This window comes from Pistacia vera, unplaced genomic scaffold (genome assembly GCF_008641045.1).
Source record: "Pistacia vera cultivar Batoury unplaced genomic scaffold, PisVer_v2 Contig7, whole genome shotgun sequence".
Lineage (NCBI taxonomy): Eukaryota > Viridiplantae > Streptophyta > Magnoliopsida > Sapindales > Anacardiaceae > Pistacia > Pistacia vera.
Window position 1 is genome coordinate 569,019 of NW_022196556.1, and position 17,050 is coordinate 586,068.

The window sequence follows — 17,050 nt, forward strand, 5'->3', positions numbered from 1 at the left end:
ATATAATGTTCATTTGTTGGAGACAGAGTTATTTGAAGTTGAAATGTTAGAAAAGTCTTTTAATTTTTATTTGTGTTGAAATGGACAAAACCAGTTAGCAAAATTTTGCTCTCACAAAAACTTGAAAGACTATGAACATGTTGAAAATTTTTATTTATTAGAAGAAAAAGATAAACATTCAAGTTTTTCCCATTTGTATGAATATATGAATTATAAAATAAGAATCACAAGTGCGTTTGTCACATTATTTCTACCTATATTTCCGAATATTATTTGGGACATTATTTGAGAAATATTAGTATATTTTTTAATTATTTTTAGACCCCTTAAGTTTATTAATTTCATAAATACCCCTAGAAAAAAGTTTAAAAATTAACAAAAACACCCCCTAAACCCATACTTGCCAGATTCCGACAATCACGGTCGGTGGTAGCCGGAATCTGTCACAACAGCCCACACCACGACTGAAATTGGCCGGTAATTCACCGATTTAGCCATCGCTAAATGGCCATCGTTGACCGAGAACGACAACCATATTTTTGGCTGTCGCTAACGGCTAAAGATGGACTTTCGCGGCCGTCGACGGCCAGATCTAGCCGTAGATCTAGCTTTTTCTGACCAGATTCGTGGTGGATCTGGTCGAAAAAGGTCATATCCATGTCCTACCCGACAGATTCGACCGGTCTCTATCATAACGCAATTTTTCGGTAAGATTCCGATGGTGGTGGCTGGAATCTGGCACTGCGGGTGGTGGCNAAATTCACTAAATAATACTCTATATATATATATATTTGCCACAAAATGATTGAGGGCTGGCAATGGCACCAAAACCATCCCCACACTTTGCCCTCCTTGTCGCTCACGCAAAACATGACATGTTCCTATATTATAATTAGTAGGCGAATATTTGCATTATAATAAGCATTGTTTCCCCTTTTTCGTAAGATGCAGTTCAATGTGATAGTATAACTGACCTATTATTTTCAAAGTCATTCCTCTAAGGTACAATAACAATATCATTGTGGTTAATTTAAACACAACGCGAATGGCAACTTGAGTTAAATACGAACTGAAACAAAAAGAGAAATTTGTGTCATATAATCTTCAAGAGTAGTACTTTTCTTTTCCCTTTAATTTAATTTAATAATGTGCACGTTCATGATATATATATAACCTTGCTAATGTTTGGCTCTGTTTCCTCTGTTTTGTCAATGATCATTAGTTAATCTCTGTCAGTTACTATTTCATTGAGGTGATAAACGTTTCTCAACTTAATATCTAAGTTGAAAAGGATTTTTACTTATGATGCCTAAAAAAATCCATACCTAGGTGCCAGACGTCGACAACTTGTTTGGAACATTTTCTTGCCCTTTGGAAACGATTTTTGAATATGATATATGAAGAGGACTTACACTAGCTGCCATGGTGACTTGTAGAAAGAAGCTGAGTTAACTGACTATAGCTTGATTGCTTGTCCAGGGAAACAAATGAGAACCACCGAACACCTCCTGAAGAGATAAGAGAAAATTCTTCTCGAAAAAACCGAGTCAACAGTCATTCTACTTTTCTCACTGCTAAAGACTGTTTGTTCATCGAGAGCCATAAACTAGACTTACTACCCATCTCGTACTATTATACTGCTAGCGAATGAAAGTCTGGGTAAGTTTATAAGTCTTGGTCTTCTCAATATAGAAGACGTATGAGAACAGTAGCGTGAGCCCAAATATTAATTAATAAAAATAATAATTTTCAAATTTCCTTGACCCTTTCAAATTTAATTATTATATATTTGAATAATGTTAAAATTCATGGTATATATTTAAAATGAGGAGAGGATGAACATTGAAGTAGTAATCAGACTCTTCAAAAATTAGAATAACATTTCTAGCAAATATGGTAACAGCAAAAGTTAGAAAGCTGTAAAATTTAAGTTAATATCCTTCTTCTTTTCATTGATAATTATTCTACATTGCTTCTATTTTCCTCTGTTTTGGCCCATGTTCTTTATTCAATCTCTTTCATTTACGAGTCTAATTTTTTAAACAAGACATTTGCAACTGTCAATGCAGGAGTAACTTGTTTGGCAACTTGTAGACTGTAACTTAGTGAATAGACTAAAGGTTGACTACTTGTTAATGAGAACCACCCAAAACACTGAAAGAGATAAGAGATCAAAGAAACTTTAAATGAAAACAAGTCAACATATATACTTTCATCAATCCAAATTAGTGCCCTCTTATGGTGACTATTTCATCACTGCCAAAGACTATTTGTGCATCTTGCTGTGATGAAAAAAACTTACTGTCACATCTCATATTACTAGTCAATGAAGTTCTAGGCCAATTTATAACTTCCGGGTAGGGGTGTTAAAAAAATGTAAAAACCAAATTGAACCGAAAAAATGGTTTGGTTACAGTTCAAAAAATTCAAAAAACCAGATTTTAGGTTCGGGTAAAAATGAAAACTGGTTAACCAAAGCTGGTTTTTTGAACCGGTTTACTAAAATATACATTTATAATAAAAAAATAATATATATTATATATTAAATAAAAAAATAATCTTAATCCCTAAATTCACTAAATAATATATTATATATGTATGAATGTTTAATTTTAATTTAGATATGTATTGTTGATGCTTATAATTTAATTTAGGAAAAAAAAAATGCTTTATCTAATAAAAAGAAAAAAACTGTTCAAAACCGGTTAACCAGTTTTTTTAAAGCGGTTAACCGGTTTTTCAGTTCAAGAATTTTCCTAAACCGAAAAACCTGTTTGGTTCAAGAAAGCAGTTAACCGCTTTTGAACACCCCTACTTCTGGGTCCACTCAACTCAGTAAAAGTATTTTGGTGAAAAATTGTTATGTGAGCCCAGAAAGAATTATGTAACTCAATTTATAAGTATTTTGCGTGTATGCAACCATAAAACTGAGTCAACTGACTTATACCTTGCTTTGCTGCCTAGGCAAACAAATAAGAACCACCCAAGCATCGAAGAGATAAGAGATTATTCTAATAAAATTCAATTCCAAAAACCTGCTTGTAATAAGAGAGTGTCCAGGTGGTTAGTAACCCACATGCAAAGCCATTTCTAGCGATGTGGGACTGAATCTAAGTCTGCTTGTATTTCCTCAATCGAACATTATCACTTGTACACATTTGCTGTTTTGTCGAACCATGTATATGGTTCTCTTGCTTGTGTGTTCTTATTGCGTTGTTTGCTTATCTACATAGTTGATTGTTAGTAATCTTGGGTCTGGAAGCAGTTGTTTCAAGTTTGGGATTCGAGTTTAGCTCCCACACACCAACTGTTCAATCAATTGCANAATACAAACATAACATAAAACATTTGATCCTAACAACTAATGTGCTCAAACATTATAATAAAGAAACTGCAACACCAGAAAAGAGATTAAATGAATGACGTGTAGAAGTCCTATTATTAGTGAATCTTCTCTTTGTTGTAATCTAATCCAACAAATGATGAGCTCTCTCATATATAATTTCAGGTGAGATACCAAGTGAAATTGGTAATCATCATAATCTGCAAGTTTTGTTGCTTGGTTTTAACAACTTAGTTGGTTTGGTCCCAACAACTGTCTTCAATATCTCAACGATGGTAGTACTTGGAATTACCCAAAATAAACTCAGAGGAATGATTCTTCCATCAAACATTGAATTTCCAAATCTCGAGGAACTTTACTTGGGGGCTAATGATTTTAGTGGGACACTTCCCAACTTCATCACCAACTTATCCAAGCTCTCCATTCTAGATATTGCAGGAAACTCATTCTCAGGTTTCATTCCTATTACAATTGGCAATTTAAGAAATCTTGAGTGGCTTAATTTGTCGGATAATTTCTTGACATCTTATACACCAAATTTGAGCTTTCTTTCCTCTTTGACAAATTGCAACAATTTAAAACATCTACTGGTAGAAGGAAATCCGTTGAATGGCATCCTTCCGAGTTCCATAGGGAATCTCTCTACTTCTTTGAAATATGTTTACATGAATGATTGCAATATTAGTGGCAACATTCCCAAAGAAATCAAAAACTTAAACAACTTGATAGATATACAGCTACAAAACAATGAATTGATTGGGTCTATCCCAGTTACACTTGGTGGGCTACAAAAACTCCAGGGTTTGAACCTTGGAAATAATAAATTAGAAGGATCTATCCCGGATCATCTGTGTCATTTGAATCAATTAGTTGACTTGAAACTATATGGTAATAAGATTTATGGATCCATACCTGCATGCTTGGGTAATCTCAATANATAAAGCTTCCAATTAGGACCAAAACAACCATAAAAAGTAGCCCTAAAGCATTTAACCACTTTTGTTAACTAGATAGCAACTAAACTTAAACTAATTAAAATATCAACTTCAAGATCATGTGAGTTGCAATTGATGTATCATATTAAAATAATTAGAGTTTTGAAATTGTCAGCCAGCTCTTAAGAGGGACAATGATTAGTCTCTCTCACCCACTTACCTCTCTTATCTTCACAACTCCAGCTTGGGATTTTGCATAGACTTATGAGCAGTAAAGCCACAAAATGAGGGTCCATTTGAGGGATGGCAATGCCACCAAAACCATCCCCACACTTTGCCCTCCTAATCGCTCACGCAAAATATGACATGTTCCTATATTATAATTAGTAGACGAATATTTGCATTATAATAAGCATTTTTTCCCCTTTTTCGTAAGATGCAGTTCAATGTGATAATATAACTGACCTATTATTTTCAAAGTCATTCCTCTAATGTACAATAACAATATCATTGTGGTTAATTTAAACACAACGCGAATGACAACTTGAGTTAAATACGAACTGAAACAAAAAGAGAAATTCGTGTCATATAATCTTCAAGAGTAGTACTTTTCTTTTCCCTTTAATTTAATCAGTATGTATTTAATAATGTGCACATTCATGGTATATATATAACCTTGCTAATGTTTAGCTCTGTTTCCTCTGTTTTGTCTATGATCATTAGTTAATCTCTATCAGTTACTATTTCATTGAGGTGATAAACGTTTCTTAATATCTAAGTTGAAAAGGATTTTTCTTGCCCTTTGGAAACGACTTTTGAATATGATATATGAAGAAGACTTACACTAGGTGCCATGGTGACTTGTAGAAAGAAGCTGAGTCAACTGACTATAGCTTGATTGCTTGTCCAGGGAAAAAATGAGAGCCACCTAACACCTACTGAAGAGATAAGAGAAAATTCTTCTAAAAAAAACTGAGTCAATAGTCACTCTACTTTTCTCATAGCTAAAGACTGTTTGTGCATCGTGAGCCATAAACAAGACTTATTGCCCATCTCGTACTATTATACTGCTAGCGAATGAAAGTATAGGTAAGTTTATCAGTCTTGGTCTTCTCAGTATAGAAGACGTATGAGAACAGTAGCGTGAGCCCAAATATTAATTAACAAAAACAATAATTTTCAAATTTTCTTGACCCTTTCAAATTTAATTATTATATATTTGAATAATGTTGAAATTCATGGTATATATTTAAAATGAGGAGAGGATGAACATTCNAAGGACCTATCTACCTACTTCCAAGATCCAATTTTCTTATTAAAGTCCAATTCTTCAGTTATTACATATCCTTGTTGAATTTTGATTTGGCTTAGATGCTTGACTCCTTTTGCAGTACGTCTTGGAAGGTTTAGAGACTTGATTTATTTTGCAAAACGTCTTGGAAGGGTAAACTTTGTAAACCCACCAGATTAGCAAGGTTATACATCCTTGTCGGAGTGCATTACTTGGTGGAATTTTGATTTCGATGCTTGACTTCTTTTGCAGAATTTCTTGGAAGGTTCAGAGGCTTGATTTATTCTGCAAAACGTCTTGGGAGGGAGAACTTTATAAACCCGCCAGCTTAGCAAATCATATATCCTTGTTGAATTTTGGTTTAGATGCTTGACTCCTTTTGCAAAACGTCTTGGAAGGTTTAGAGGCTTGATTTATTTTGAAAAACGTCCTGGAAGGGTGAACTTTGTAAACCCACCAGATTAGCAAGGTTATATATCCTTGTCGGAGTGCATTACTTGGTGGAATTTTGATTTCGATGCTTGACTTCCTTTGCAGAAACGTCTTGGAAGGTTCAGAGGCTTGATTTATTTTGCAAAACGTCTTGGGAGGGAGAACTTTATAAACCCACCAGCTTAGCAAATCATATATCTTTGTTGAATTTTGGTTTAGATGCTTGACTTCTTTTGCAAAAGGTCATGGAAGGTTAAGGGGCTTGATTTATTTTGCAAAACGTCTTGGAAGGTTTAGAGGCTTGATTTATTTTCCAAAACGTGTTGGGAGGGAGAACTTTATAAACCCACCGGATTAGCAAAATTATTATTATATATCCTTGTCGGAGTGCATTACTTGGTGGAATTTTGGTTTAGATGCTTGACTTCTTTTTTGTAAGTGGGGCCAAACGTCTTGGAAGTGGTAAATTAGAGAGGAAGTGGCAAGAGAGATGGGGACGAAGTCAAGTTGGGGCTTTGGAAATAATCATGTTGTTAATTAGAGAGGAACTATGGAATTTATTTAACCTACGTCGTTTACTGCCACATCTCGTACTGCTAGCCAATGAAAGTCTGGGTAAGTTCACAAGTTTTGGTCTTCTCAATATAGAAGGCGTATGAGAACAGTACGGTGAGCCCAAATATTAATTAATAAAAATAATAATGTTTAAATTTTCTTAACCCTTTCAAGTTTAATTAATATAAATTTAATAATGTTCAAATTCACGGTATATATTTAAAATGAGGAGAGGATGAACATTAAAGAAGTAGTAATCAGACTCTTCAAAAAATAGAGTAACATTTCTACCAAATATGGTAACAGCAACAGATAGAAAGCTATAAAATTTAAGTTAATTTCTTTTCTCTTTTCATTGATAATTATTCTACATTGCTCTTCTCTAACTCTGGTTTGGCCTATGTTGTTTATTCAATCTCTTTCATTTAATAGTTTACTGCTATGCTAACTTTCCAACTCAGTATCTAATTTGAAAAAGATTTTTTAAACAAGACATTCCCAGTTGTCAATGCCGGAGCAACTTGTTTGGAATATTTCTTGCCCTTCGGAAACGATTTTTGAACATGATATATCTATAAGACGTACCCTAGCTGCTAGGGCAACTTGTAGACTGTAACTTAGTCAACTGACTAAACCTTGACTTGCTGTTAATGAGAACCACCCAAAACACTGAAGAGATAAGAGATTATTGTACTCAAAGACTATTAGTGCCCTCTTATGGTGACTATGTCATCACTGTCAAAGACTATTTGTGCATCTTGCTGTGATGAAAAAAACTTCCTGTCACATTTCATATTACTAGTTAATGAAGTTCTAGGCCAATTTATAAGTTTTGGGTCCACTCAACTCAGTAAAAGTATTTTGGTGAAAAACTGTTGTTTCAAGTTTGGGATTCTAGTTTAGCTTCGCTCACCCAAATGTTCAATGATTTGCCGCGCTTATGGTTTTTGCAAACTTGAAACAACTTGGTCTACAAGGATTAACGTTTATGGATGGAAACTACTAATAATACAAGGATAAACTTCTTATGGGGTTTCTTGACATGCTCGCATATTATAACTACAGAGGCTAATATTTCCATTGTAATAAGCATTTTTCCCCTTGTAGTTCAATGTGATAATAGAAATCACCTATCATTTTCAATGTCATTTCCTCTAGGGTACAGTATTAATATCATTGTGCCGTTAATTTAAACACAACATGAATGGAAATTTGATTAGTACTTTTCTATTCCCTTTTAATTTTAATTATTATGTATTTAATAATGTGCACATTCATGGTATATATATAACCTTGCTCNCATAAATGATTACTTAATTAATTATAAATTTATAACATCACATTATAAACATTAGTAATTAATTAAATGATTAGAAATTTAATTAATTAAAACATTACATTATAGTTAAATAATTACTTAATTAATTATAACATTACATAGTTAAATGATTACTTAAATAATTATAATTTTATAACATTATTTAATTAATTGATTGAATTCAAGTGTTGCCTAGAGATTAGAAGATTTATGAGTCACATTGGACACAAATGAATGAGTAATCAAAATTTGTTAGGGGAGTATTTGTAAACTTTTAAGGTATTTTTGTCATTTTATAAACTAATGGGGGGTAATTGATTTTTTATAGGGTACCCGGATAAGGAACCCGAACCTGCATTTCAAGTTCCGGTTCCCCCGAAAAATATAGGGTACACAGAGCCGCTCTCCCCAAAATAGTATATGAGACATTCTATTTCTAATAAGACTCATATTTGAATTCTTAATAGGACTATTATAATTTTATTCCTATTTACAATTGTATTATTTATTAAATGGTTTTTCTAAATACATACAATTTTACGTGAGAATAAATAGGAAAACGAGCCACAATATTCCAACATAGGACATATAACATACATCATACAACAGTTCCATGCAAACTTTTGAATAAGCTTTGGATTCAAAGAAACAAAATACACATATATAAGGCAATCAAAGAAGGAAGAGAATTCCTGTGTGTAGCCAACAACGTCTAATACATGTCTATGAACGATACAAAGAGGATTAAGCAATATAAGCTTGTGCAGGAACTCTAAAATATTAATGTTATTATGTATGCATGTTACGTATTCATTTTATCTTTGCTCAGAAGTTTTAATTTCTATCATATGTTCCCAATAATGCATGTAGGGGCATATATGCATAATGCATGTTAACATGTACAACTTGTATATGAATAATCCATGGTGATCATTTCTCATAGTTGAATGAATGAAGTGATCCATCTTTGTCAATGTAAATCAGTAATTTTAGAGAGTTAATTCTCGACCAGCTGATCCCAAAATGTAATCCAGTGCACATACCTAGAAGGATCATGACATTTCCTTGGAGGTATGAATAGGAACTAACCAACTAGGTTTGAAATGTAAATCTAACCAACTAGGTAAACATGATAAAAGTTTCAGGTTAACTTCATAAGAAACCCAAGCGTTGAAGAAACAAAGAAATGCTCATGTGGTAATTAGATGGATGAATAGCTAGTGTAAAAGTGCAGGACTGTGATTTAGTGTTTATAACTACTTTGGGTGGCCGATTAAAAATAAAATGATTTATTTCTTTATAAAATTTATTATAACCTTCCTAGTTAACGAATGAACCACCCAAGCCAAATGGTGACTCCTCCATCTCTATTACAAAACATTTTATAATTTTTAATATGAAATTTTTTCTAAAATTTCTAGTTGTATTTCCAGTCAATTAATGTGGCAACATTATATTGACTGGTCGATGAAGTTAGAAAGATGTGGAATATCCAATTAATGCGCTTAGCTTTTACTTTTCGTTAGATATTTATTTAAAACTATTCATATGTGGACAAAATTAAGTGTGGAGTCTGTGGGTACATGATGTTAACATTGTTGTTGTCTATAAATACTGAGCTTCAAACAATACTCTTCATTTCTCAATCCTTTCTTGAGTTGTTAATTACATTGTTCCTATATTTCATTTTGACTATGGCAAAAATGGGTCCTGCTAAGTCCTCCCAAGTTGGAATGGTGGTAGTTTTTGTAGCTGTCATATTTCTCATGATGTCTATTCAGTTGGCTTCTGCAGCCTCTGAATCTGATGACACACTCCCAGTATTTAAATTCGGTAAGTAATTGCTATCAATTTTCTTTTATTAATCAACATACTAATTTAAGAGAATATGCGTAGGAGGAAAACTAAGTCACTGATAATTCAACCTCGATCTCTTTTCTCTGTACTTTTCTCCTCTCTTGCACTTCCAAATGCGACATCGTAATTTCATATCAGGATGGAATAGTCGAAATACTACAATAAAGCTTTGTGAAATTATCATTTCACTCATATGTCTTGATATTATAATAATTAACCATGTTTTCAACATATGGTGCACGCATGCAGGCAGGCGGCTTCTTCAGGTGTCCTATGGGGGACCAGTGACGCCATGGAGCAAAGCCCTCAATGATGAGAAGCCGTAAGTGAGATGAGATATTTTGGGGTCTTAGCAAAATTATTCTCTATTCAATTCCTGCTGAGATATCATTCGGTTCTAGCTCAACAAATTGTGTCCCCAAGAATAAGTTGAGAGACAAGTCGTTCAAAATATGTTTATGGTAATACGGAGTTTTAGAGTCATGTGTTTATTGGATTTATGTTCTTGTATTGTGTAAGATGTGTAAGGAATTGTGTAATTTTAATTAAATAAGAGACATGTCAAGTTGTTATTGGTCTGACGACTATCTTTATTATTTAAATGAATACTTTCTTTTCTGTTAGTGTTCCTTCTGGCCATATCATACTAAGAACGGAATTTTATATCATTCAGAAACTTATGGATAGTTAAATAAATTATTTTACAAGTTATATTTCTAAAAAGAAGCTCAAATTTTAGGATTTTCCTTTAAGCTCTTTTTCAGCTTCTTTGAACTTATGGAAAGAATCATTACAGCTGTTCCAAAAGGGTGAACAAGTGGTTAATTTGAACGAGCTAGGCACACCATAAACAAACGTGAAATTGAGTAGCATCAATTACAGCAAAAATAAGACTAAATCTTTATTTTCAAATCAACAAGGAAGCAATCGGTCAATTAATAAATAATACTTTCTATCAACTCTGGTTACGCTTGCAAGTTATGATTTTGAATAATATAAATTTGTTGCCTCAATGATCAACACTGGCCATTACACAATTGAACTTGAGACCAGATTTTTTTTTTTTTTTTTCTGATCAGTTGATATTTAATTTATGTATCTGCTTTGACTGAAAGTTTTATGGCAAAAATGGACAAGTTAATGGCAGTACTCTTCCAGCAATCTTATCCAAAATCAAATTATTTGTCAACTTATTATTCTTGTCAAGGGCAAGAGTTTGGGGTTTCATGCCCAAATTGCGGGGTTCTGTTTGCTAGATTTCAAACATGCAAAGATTGATTTAAATTTCTTAGGGTTGTGTTTGCTAGATTTCAAACTTGCTAGATATGATGACATCATTAGTCCAACCTGGGAATCGGCCCCTTGGTCGGATCAATCCCTAAGTTGGGTATTAAAACATTGGTTATGACCTCTGTTTTTAGAAGTCTATTGTTCAACATTATAAGTTTACGTATTATTATTGTGTACAAGTCTAGTTGTGTTATTATTATCATTATTATTGTTATTCTATCAATACAAAGAGAAATGTTCCCACAATTTTATAATTTGACGACCTTTGATGGTAAGACTAGAAATCAACTTTTACATAGAAATTTGTGGGCACTATGATTTGTAGATAAGTCAACTGGATATTAGCTTTTGGATGCATTTCAGGTCCTCCAAAATTGTGTCCAACTTATCCTCAAACTAAGGGTGAAATCGAGTCGAGTCGAGTTGAGTATCTGACTACTCGAGCTGGGCTTGATTGCTACAGTACTAAGTTCGAGCTCGAGCTCGAGCCTAATGAATCGAGCTTGAACTCGAACTTGGTACCTTAAAGTGATACTCTAGCTCGGTTAATTGAGCTTTCAAGCTCAAGTTGGTAAAAAAAAAATCTCAAAAAAACCCAGTAGACAATGACAGGTTTACCATCTAAATTTGTTGTGAATTTGCAGACTAACTCATATCAAATCATTAGATAATAAATACAAATATCAGAGTGATAATAAGTTTAAGTCAAGTAGCATAAAATCATTCATCATCATCAAGTGCAAGTAGCATATCATGATTTCATCAATCATATGAAATAGCATACAATAATACTACACATACAATCTTTTTATATAAATTTTTTCTCATAAATTTATACGTTAAAAGATGATCGAGTGAAAATTTATTTTAAATTTAAAGTCACTCAATCATCTTTTATCACATGAGTTTGTGAGAGAAAGTTTGTATTTAAATATTGTAGGTGTAGTATTACTCAATAGCATAACATCGGTCATCTCATGTCTCATCTGCTGTCTCTCAATGTCGAGGACTTAATCTCTTGCCTCTTGGCCCAAGACGTGCATATTTATTATTCTTTGGTCAAGACTCAATTCATTACTTATTTTATACAAATGCAATGCAAATTATGCAATTAAGTCTTTTTCTTCTAAACATCAATCCTTCTACTAAGATTTTATGTTCTCATACTACGCATTACACATACACTACACGATACAAATACACTCAAAAGATTTTCATTATTCAATTTCGATTTGTGTTTATTTCTAATGTATAAAAGCAATTTGAGGTAATTGTAGTGAGAAATTAAGAATAGCTTAGTTTACATGTCCGATTCACATTTTTCTTTTAAACAGTTGATCAAAATGAAGAACATGCAGTCTTAACTTGGTCAATTCATAGATTTTTTTTTTTTTATATAAACTGGAATTATTAACTAACGTGCAATCCCGCCACCAACACCAGATTAATTGTTTTCTCCACATGAAAATTGATGGTCAAAAAATCGAACTTAATTAATTCAAACCAATCCTGCACTAGATTGTGTTCATCATTCTAATTCAAACATACAATTATGTTAGGAGTTGTTTAAAAATTGTACTTCGGGTTTGAATAATTTGTACACTATTAGATAATAATTTCTGGTCAATTTTGTACTACAGAAACTTCAGCACAGCCACCACAAACCAAGTTGTAAAGGTTTCTCAACTTAATATCTAAGCCGTATAAGATTTTTAAATATGATACCTAAAAAAACCAGACCCAGCTGCCAGACGTCGACAGCTTGTTTACAATATTTTCTTGCCCTTTGGAGACCCATTTTTGAATATGATATAGAAATTGTTTACAGTTTCGGGCCCTCTCAACTTATTAAAATTGAAGAATAATAATGTTTGAGAGTACTATGTTTCTTTTCCCTTCTAAGTTTAATTAGTATATGCATCATAATGTGCACATTAACAGAATATATTTCATAAATAGGAGAGGATGAACGTTAAAGTAGTAATCAGACTCTTCAAAATTATAGAGTAAAATTTCTAGCAAATAGAGTAATGGCAAGAGATAGAAAGCTGTAAAATTTTTGGCCTATGCTCTTTATTGGCAGATGTTCTATATTCAATCACATTCATTTTACTAGTTTATTTCTATGCTACAGGCTCTTTTGTCTTATCAGTGATTTTGTTAGTTAACTGGCACTGGATACTAAAATGCAGACATATTTTAAAAGATTTTTTAAGTTTTTTGTTTTGTTATTCAACCAGTATCAAGCTATTCTCTCGTACACAAGATTAAACTATTCGAGCCTGATTTCATCCAAGCGTAAAATTTTAATGGAGGGTTAATTAATATTTCCAACCCAGTTTCTATTTGAAAAAGATTTTTACATATGATACCTAAACAACACATTCCCACAGTTAGGTGTGGAGCAACTAGTTTGGAATATTTTCTTGCCCTAGCTGCCAGGGCAAATTGTAGGAAAAAAACTCAGTCAACTTGTCCTGGGAAACAAATGAGAACCACCCAAACACTGAAGAGATAAGAGATTAATCTCCCCAAAGAAACTCCAAATTAAAAAAACAAGTCAATAGCCTTCCATCAGTCAAATTTGGGCGTTGTGATTGTGACTGGTCACTCTAATTTTGTCACTACTAAAGATTAATTATTTGTGCATCTGGCTATTACATTTTTTTTTTTTTTTTTTTATTGAGGTGTTTAAGTCGGTTTACGTACACCTTGGCTAATCCTTAGGAAGAGCTATCCTATAACAATCCATTGCCGCGGCCTTCTAAGTAAGTCATGGGCAAAGGTTCTACCTTTGTCCTAGTGGGGAATCGAACCTGGGATTATAGGTTTGCTATTCACAATCCCCTTGGTTCACCCTTACCGTTAGGGCACCCATGGGTGGGCTCGTTGTTTCCTTGTCTTGGCCATGAACAAGACTTATTGTTACATCTCAAGTTGCTACTGACTGAAAGTTTGGTCAGCTTTTAAGCCTTGGGTCCCCTCAGCTTAATAATTGTGAGGAAAAAAAGTTGCATGAGCCCATAAAGAAATCTGTAACTTACCCTCTTTTTTTACCAGTACAGCTTTAGGCGAATGGGATATAATTAAAAGAAAGTGTATGGTACCACAGTGGTATTTTTAACATGGTATGTACCACAAAATAATGCATACGTGTCAAATGGTTATTATATTTAATAACTACCAATAAGAATTAATTTAAAAATTTAGGAAATAGAAAAAATTGACAAATGGCATAAATTTACAAGAGGGTGGTAATACCTTTATTGTATTTTAGATTTTTTTCCTATAATTAATGGTATCAAGATTTTTACAGTATATAAAATGTAATATGAGGCAAGCGTTTCTCCTTCAATCAATATCAAGAGAGATGGGACCACTTTCAAGTTTGGCTTTTATTTATATCACTCTTGTGCACTTGTTCATGTCGCCAATCCCACACTAAAACCACGCAACATCCTGATATCATGGGGAGAATTTTTTCTCTTTGCATATTCTTAGCTTTCTTAGTTCATTTTTCGACACTTTCCTTTGTTAATGCGGAAGTGACCGACATTTCCACAGATAAACAAGCTCTTCTTGCCTTGAAATCTTGTATAAGCCATGATCCTAGCAACTTATTGGCCAACAATTGGTCCATAAGTAGCTTTTTTTGTGATTGGATTGGTGTCACTTGTGGCGGTGCCCATCACCAAAGAGTGATAGCTTTAGATATTTCTAACTTGGGTCTTACAGGCACCCTTCCTCCTCAAATAGGAAATCTATCTTTCCTTGTAACTCTATCCATCAGAAACAACAGCTTTCATGGCTCTTTGCCTGACGAGTTGTATCAGTTACGTTCATTGAAATACTTAAATTTAGGTTATAATAGATTTTCTGCTGGACTGCCTGAAAGCATTTTTGATAATCTTCTCAATTTGGAATTCTTTTCTTTGCATTCAAACATGTTCAAGGGAAAAATACCATCCACTTTATCAAAATGCAAACACTTGCAACAGTTAGGTTTGTCATCCAATAATTTCATAGGAGCCATTCCAAAAGAAATCGGAAACTTGACTCAGCTTAAGTTGATAGATCTTGGAAGCAATAAACTCCAAGGTATGATCTCTCTCTCTCTCTCTCTCTCTCTTTATATATATATATATAATAGTATGTGGGGGGGTAGGTATACTAACCTCAAATTTTATATTATTATGGAAAATATCATTTTGCTGTAATCCAATTCACTAATTGAGGATTCACATATTTTTGTCAGTGTAGATACCATAGAAATTGGCAATCTTCATAATCTGAGGGTTTGGAACTTGCATTAACCACCTAATTGGTCCTGTCCCGCTGCTATATTCACATCTCAACATATATACTTTCACTACTTGACAAGCACACTCTCAGGGAGTCTTCCATCAACTGCTGAGCTTCCAATCTTGAGTTGCTTTATTTGTGAAAAATAATTTCAGTGGACCATTTCCCGTTTCATCACAATGCTTCCAACCTCCTTATTTGGAATTAGGAACCAACTCATTCTCGGGCATCATTCCAAGTACAATTGGTAATTTAAAAAATCTTTGAGAAATTTACTGTGATAGTAACTACTTCACATCTTCTCTCCCATATGAACTTTCTTTCATCTTTGGCAAATTGCAAGAATTAAGAGTTCTATGGTTGGATGAAATCCATTTAATGGCATCCTTCCAAATTCCATAGGGAACCTTTCTATTCTTTGGAATTGTTATCCAAAGTTTTGCAACATTAGTGGCACATTCCCGAAGATTGAAGTTAAAAATGTTGATGACACTAATTTGTTGGAAATGAATGACTGGATCTTCCCATTTCACTGGGTGGACTACAGAAACTCCAAGGTCTATCTTCAAAATAATAAACTAGAAGGATTATCCCAAATAATCTTTGTCATTGATATTGGTTGAGTTGTACTTGGATGGAACAAATTTTGGACCATACCTCATGCTTAGGTAATCTTACTACACTAAAACGATGTCATTAGGTTTCAACATGTAACTTCTTTCATACCCTCACCTTGTGGAACCTTAAGGATATCTTGTACTTTAATTTGTCATCAAATTCCCTGAATGGATCTCTTCCTTAGAGATTGGAAATTGAAGGTTGCGAAATATAGATGTCAGGAATCTTTTTTCTGGAAATTCCTGTTGTTATCGGAAGCCTAGAAAATCTACAATCTCTCTCTTTAGGACAACAGATTAAAGGCTAATTCCTGAAACGTTTGATCTTGAAACTAGAACTTGGATTTGTCCATACAAACTTCAGGAGTTATTCCAAAGTCTTTGAGAATCTCTTACCTCAAATATCTAAACTTGTCTTTCAACCAATTAGAGGTGAAATTCCTACAAGAGGATTTTTGCAAATCTTCTTCATGTGTTTATGGGGAATCTTGCATTATGTGGTTTTAATCCAAACTAAAAGTTCCACCATGCAAAAGTAGCACTCATCGAAAACAAAAGTTCTCTTATTGATTCTGTCATACGCAACGCAGTCACATTAGCTGTGCTGTTCTTTATTTGTGTTGGAAATGCCGCAAAAAACACAAAGCTACTTAGTATTCTTGATATGTCGCCACAAGACATGGAGAAGAATTTCTTACATGAACTTGTGAGAGCAACAGATGGATTATGAGCACAACCTACTGGCAAGGGGTTTTTTTTGGTTCAGTTTACAAAGGAACTTGGTGACGGCATGGAGTTGCAGTAAAGTATTCACCTGCAATTGAAGAAGCTTTTACTAGTTTTGAAGTTGAATGTGAAGTAATGAGTCGTATTGTCATCGAAATCTTGTCAAATCATCACTTGTTGTTTCTAGCCATGATTTTAAAGCACTAGTATTGGAGTATATGCCCAATGGGAGCCTGAGAAATGTTTGTATTCTAACGACAATGTTTTGGATATCTCACAGGGTTGACCATAATGATCGATTGCATTAGCTTTAGAATATCTCCATTTTGGTTTTTCAACCCCCATTTTCATTGTGACTTGAGCCAAGCAACGTCTTGCTGATAA

The 17,050-nt window shown here is 33.5% G+C and overlaps 1 protein-coding gene and 1 long non-coding RNA gene across 2 annotated transcripts in view; both read left to right on the forward strand.

The window, feature by feature from the left end:
* Positions 1-9,491: 9,491 nt before the first annotated feature.
* On the forward strand, positions 9,492-10,327 carry LOC116114043. The gene is made up of 2 exons (XR_004125502.1): positions 9,492-9,707; positions 9,981-10,327. It is a non-coding gene; the product is annotated as an uncharacterized LOC116114043 (long non-coding RNA).
* A 4,120-nt stretch (positions 10,328-14,447) lies between these two features.
* Positions 14,448-17,050, forward strand: part of LOC116114040 (receptor kinase-like protein Xa21) — a 43,061-nt gene continuing 40,458 nt past the window's right edge. The window contains exon 1 of the mRNA XM_031400193.1: positions 14,448-15,119. Within this exon, the coding sequence (XP_031256053.1) occupies positions 14,489-15,119 (631 nt within the window). The 5' untranslated portion in view covers positions 14,448-14,488. The remainder of the gene's footprint in view (positions 15,120-17,050) is intronic.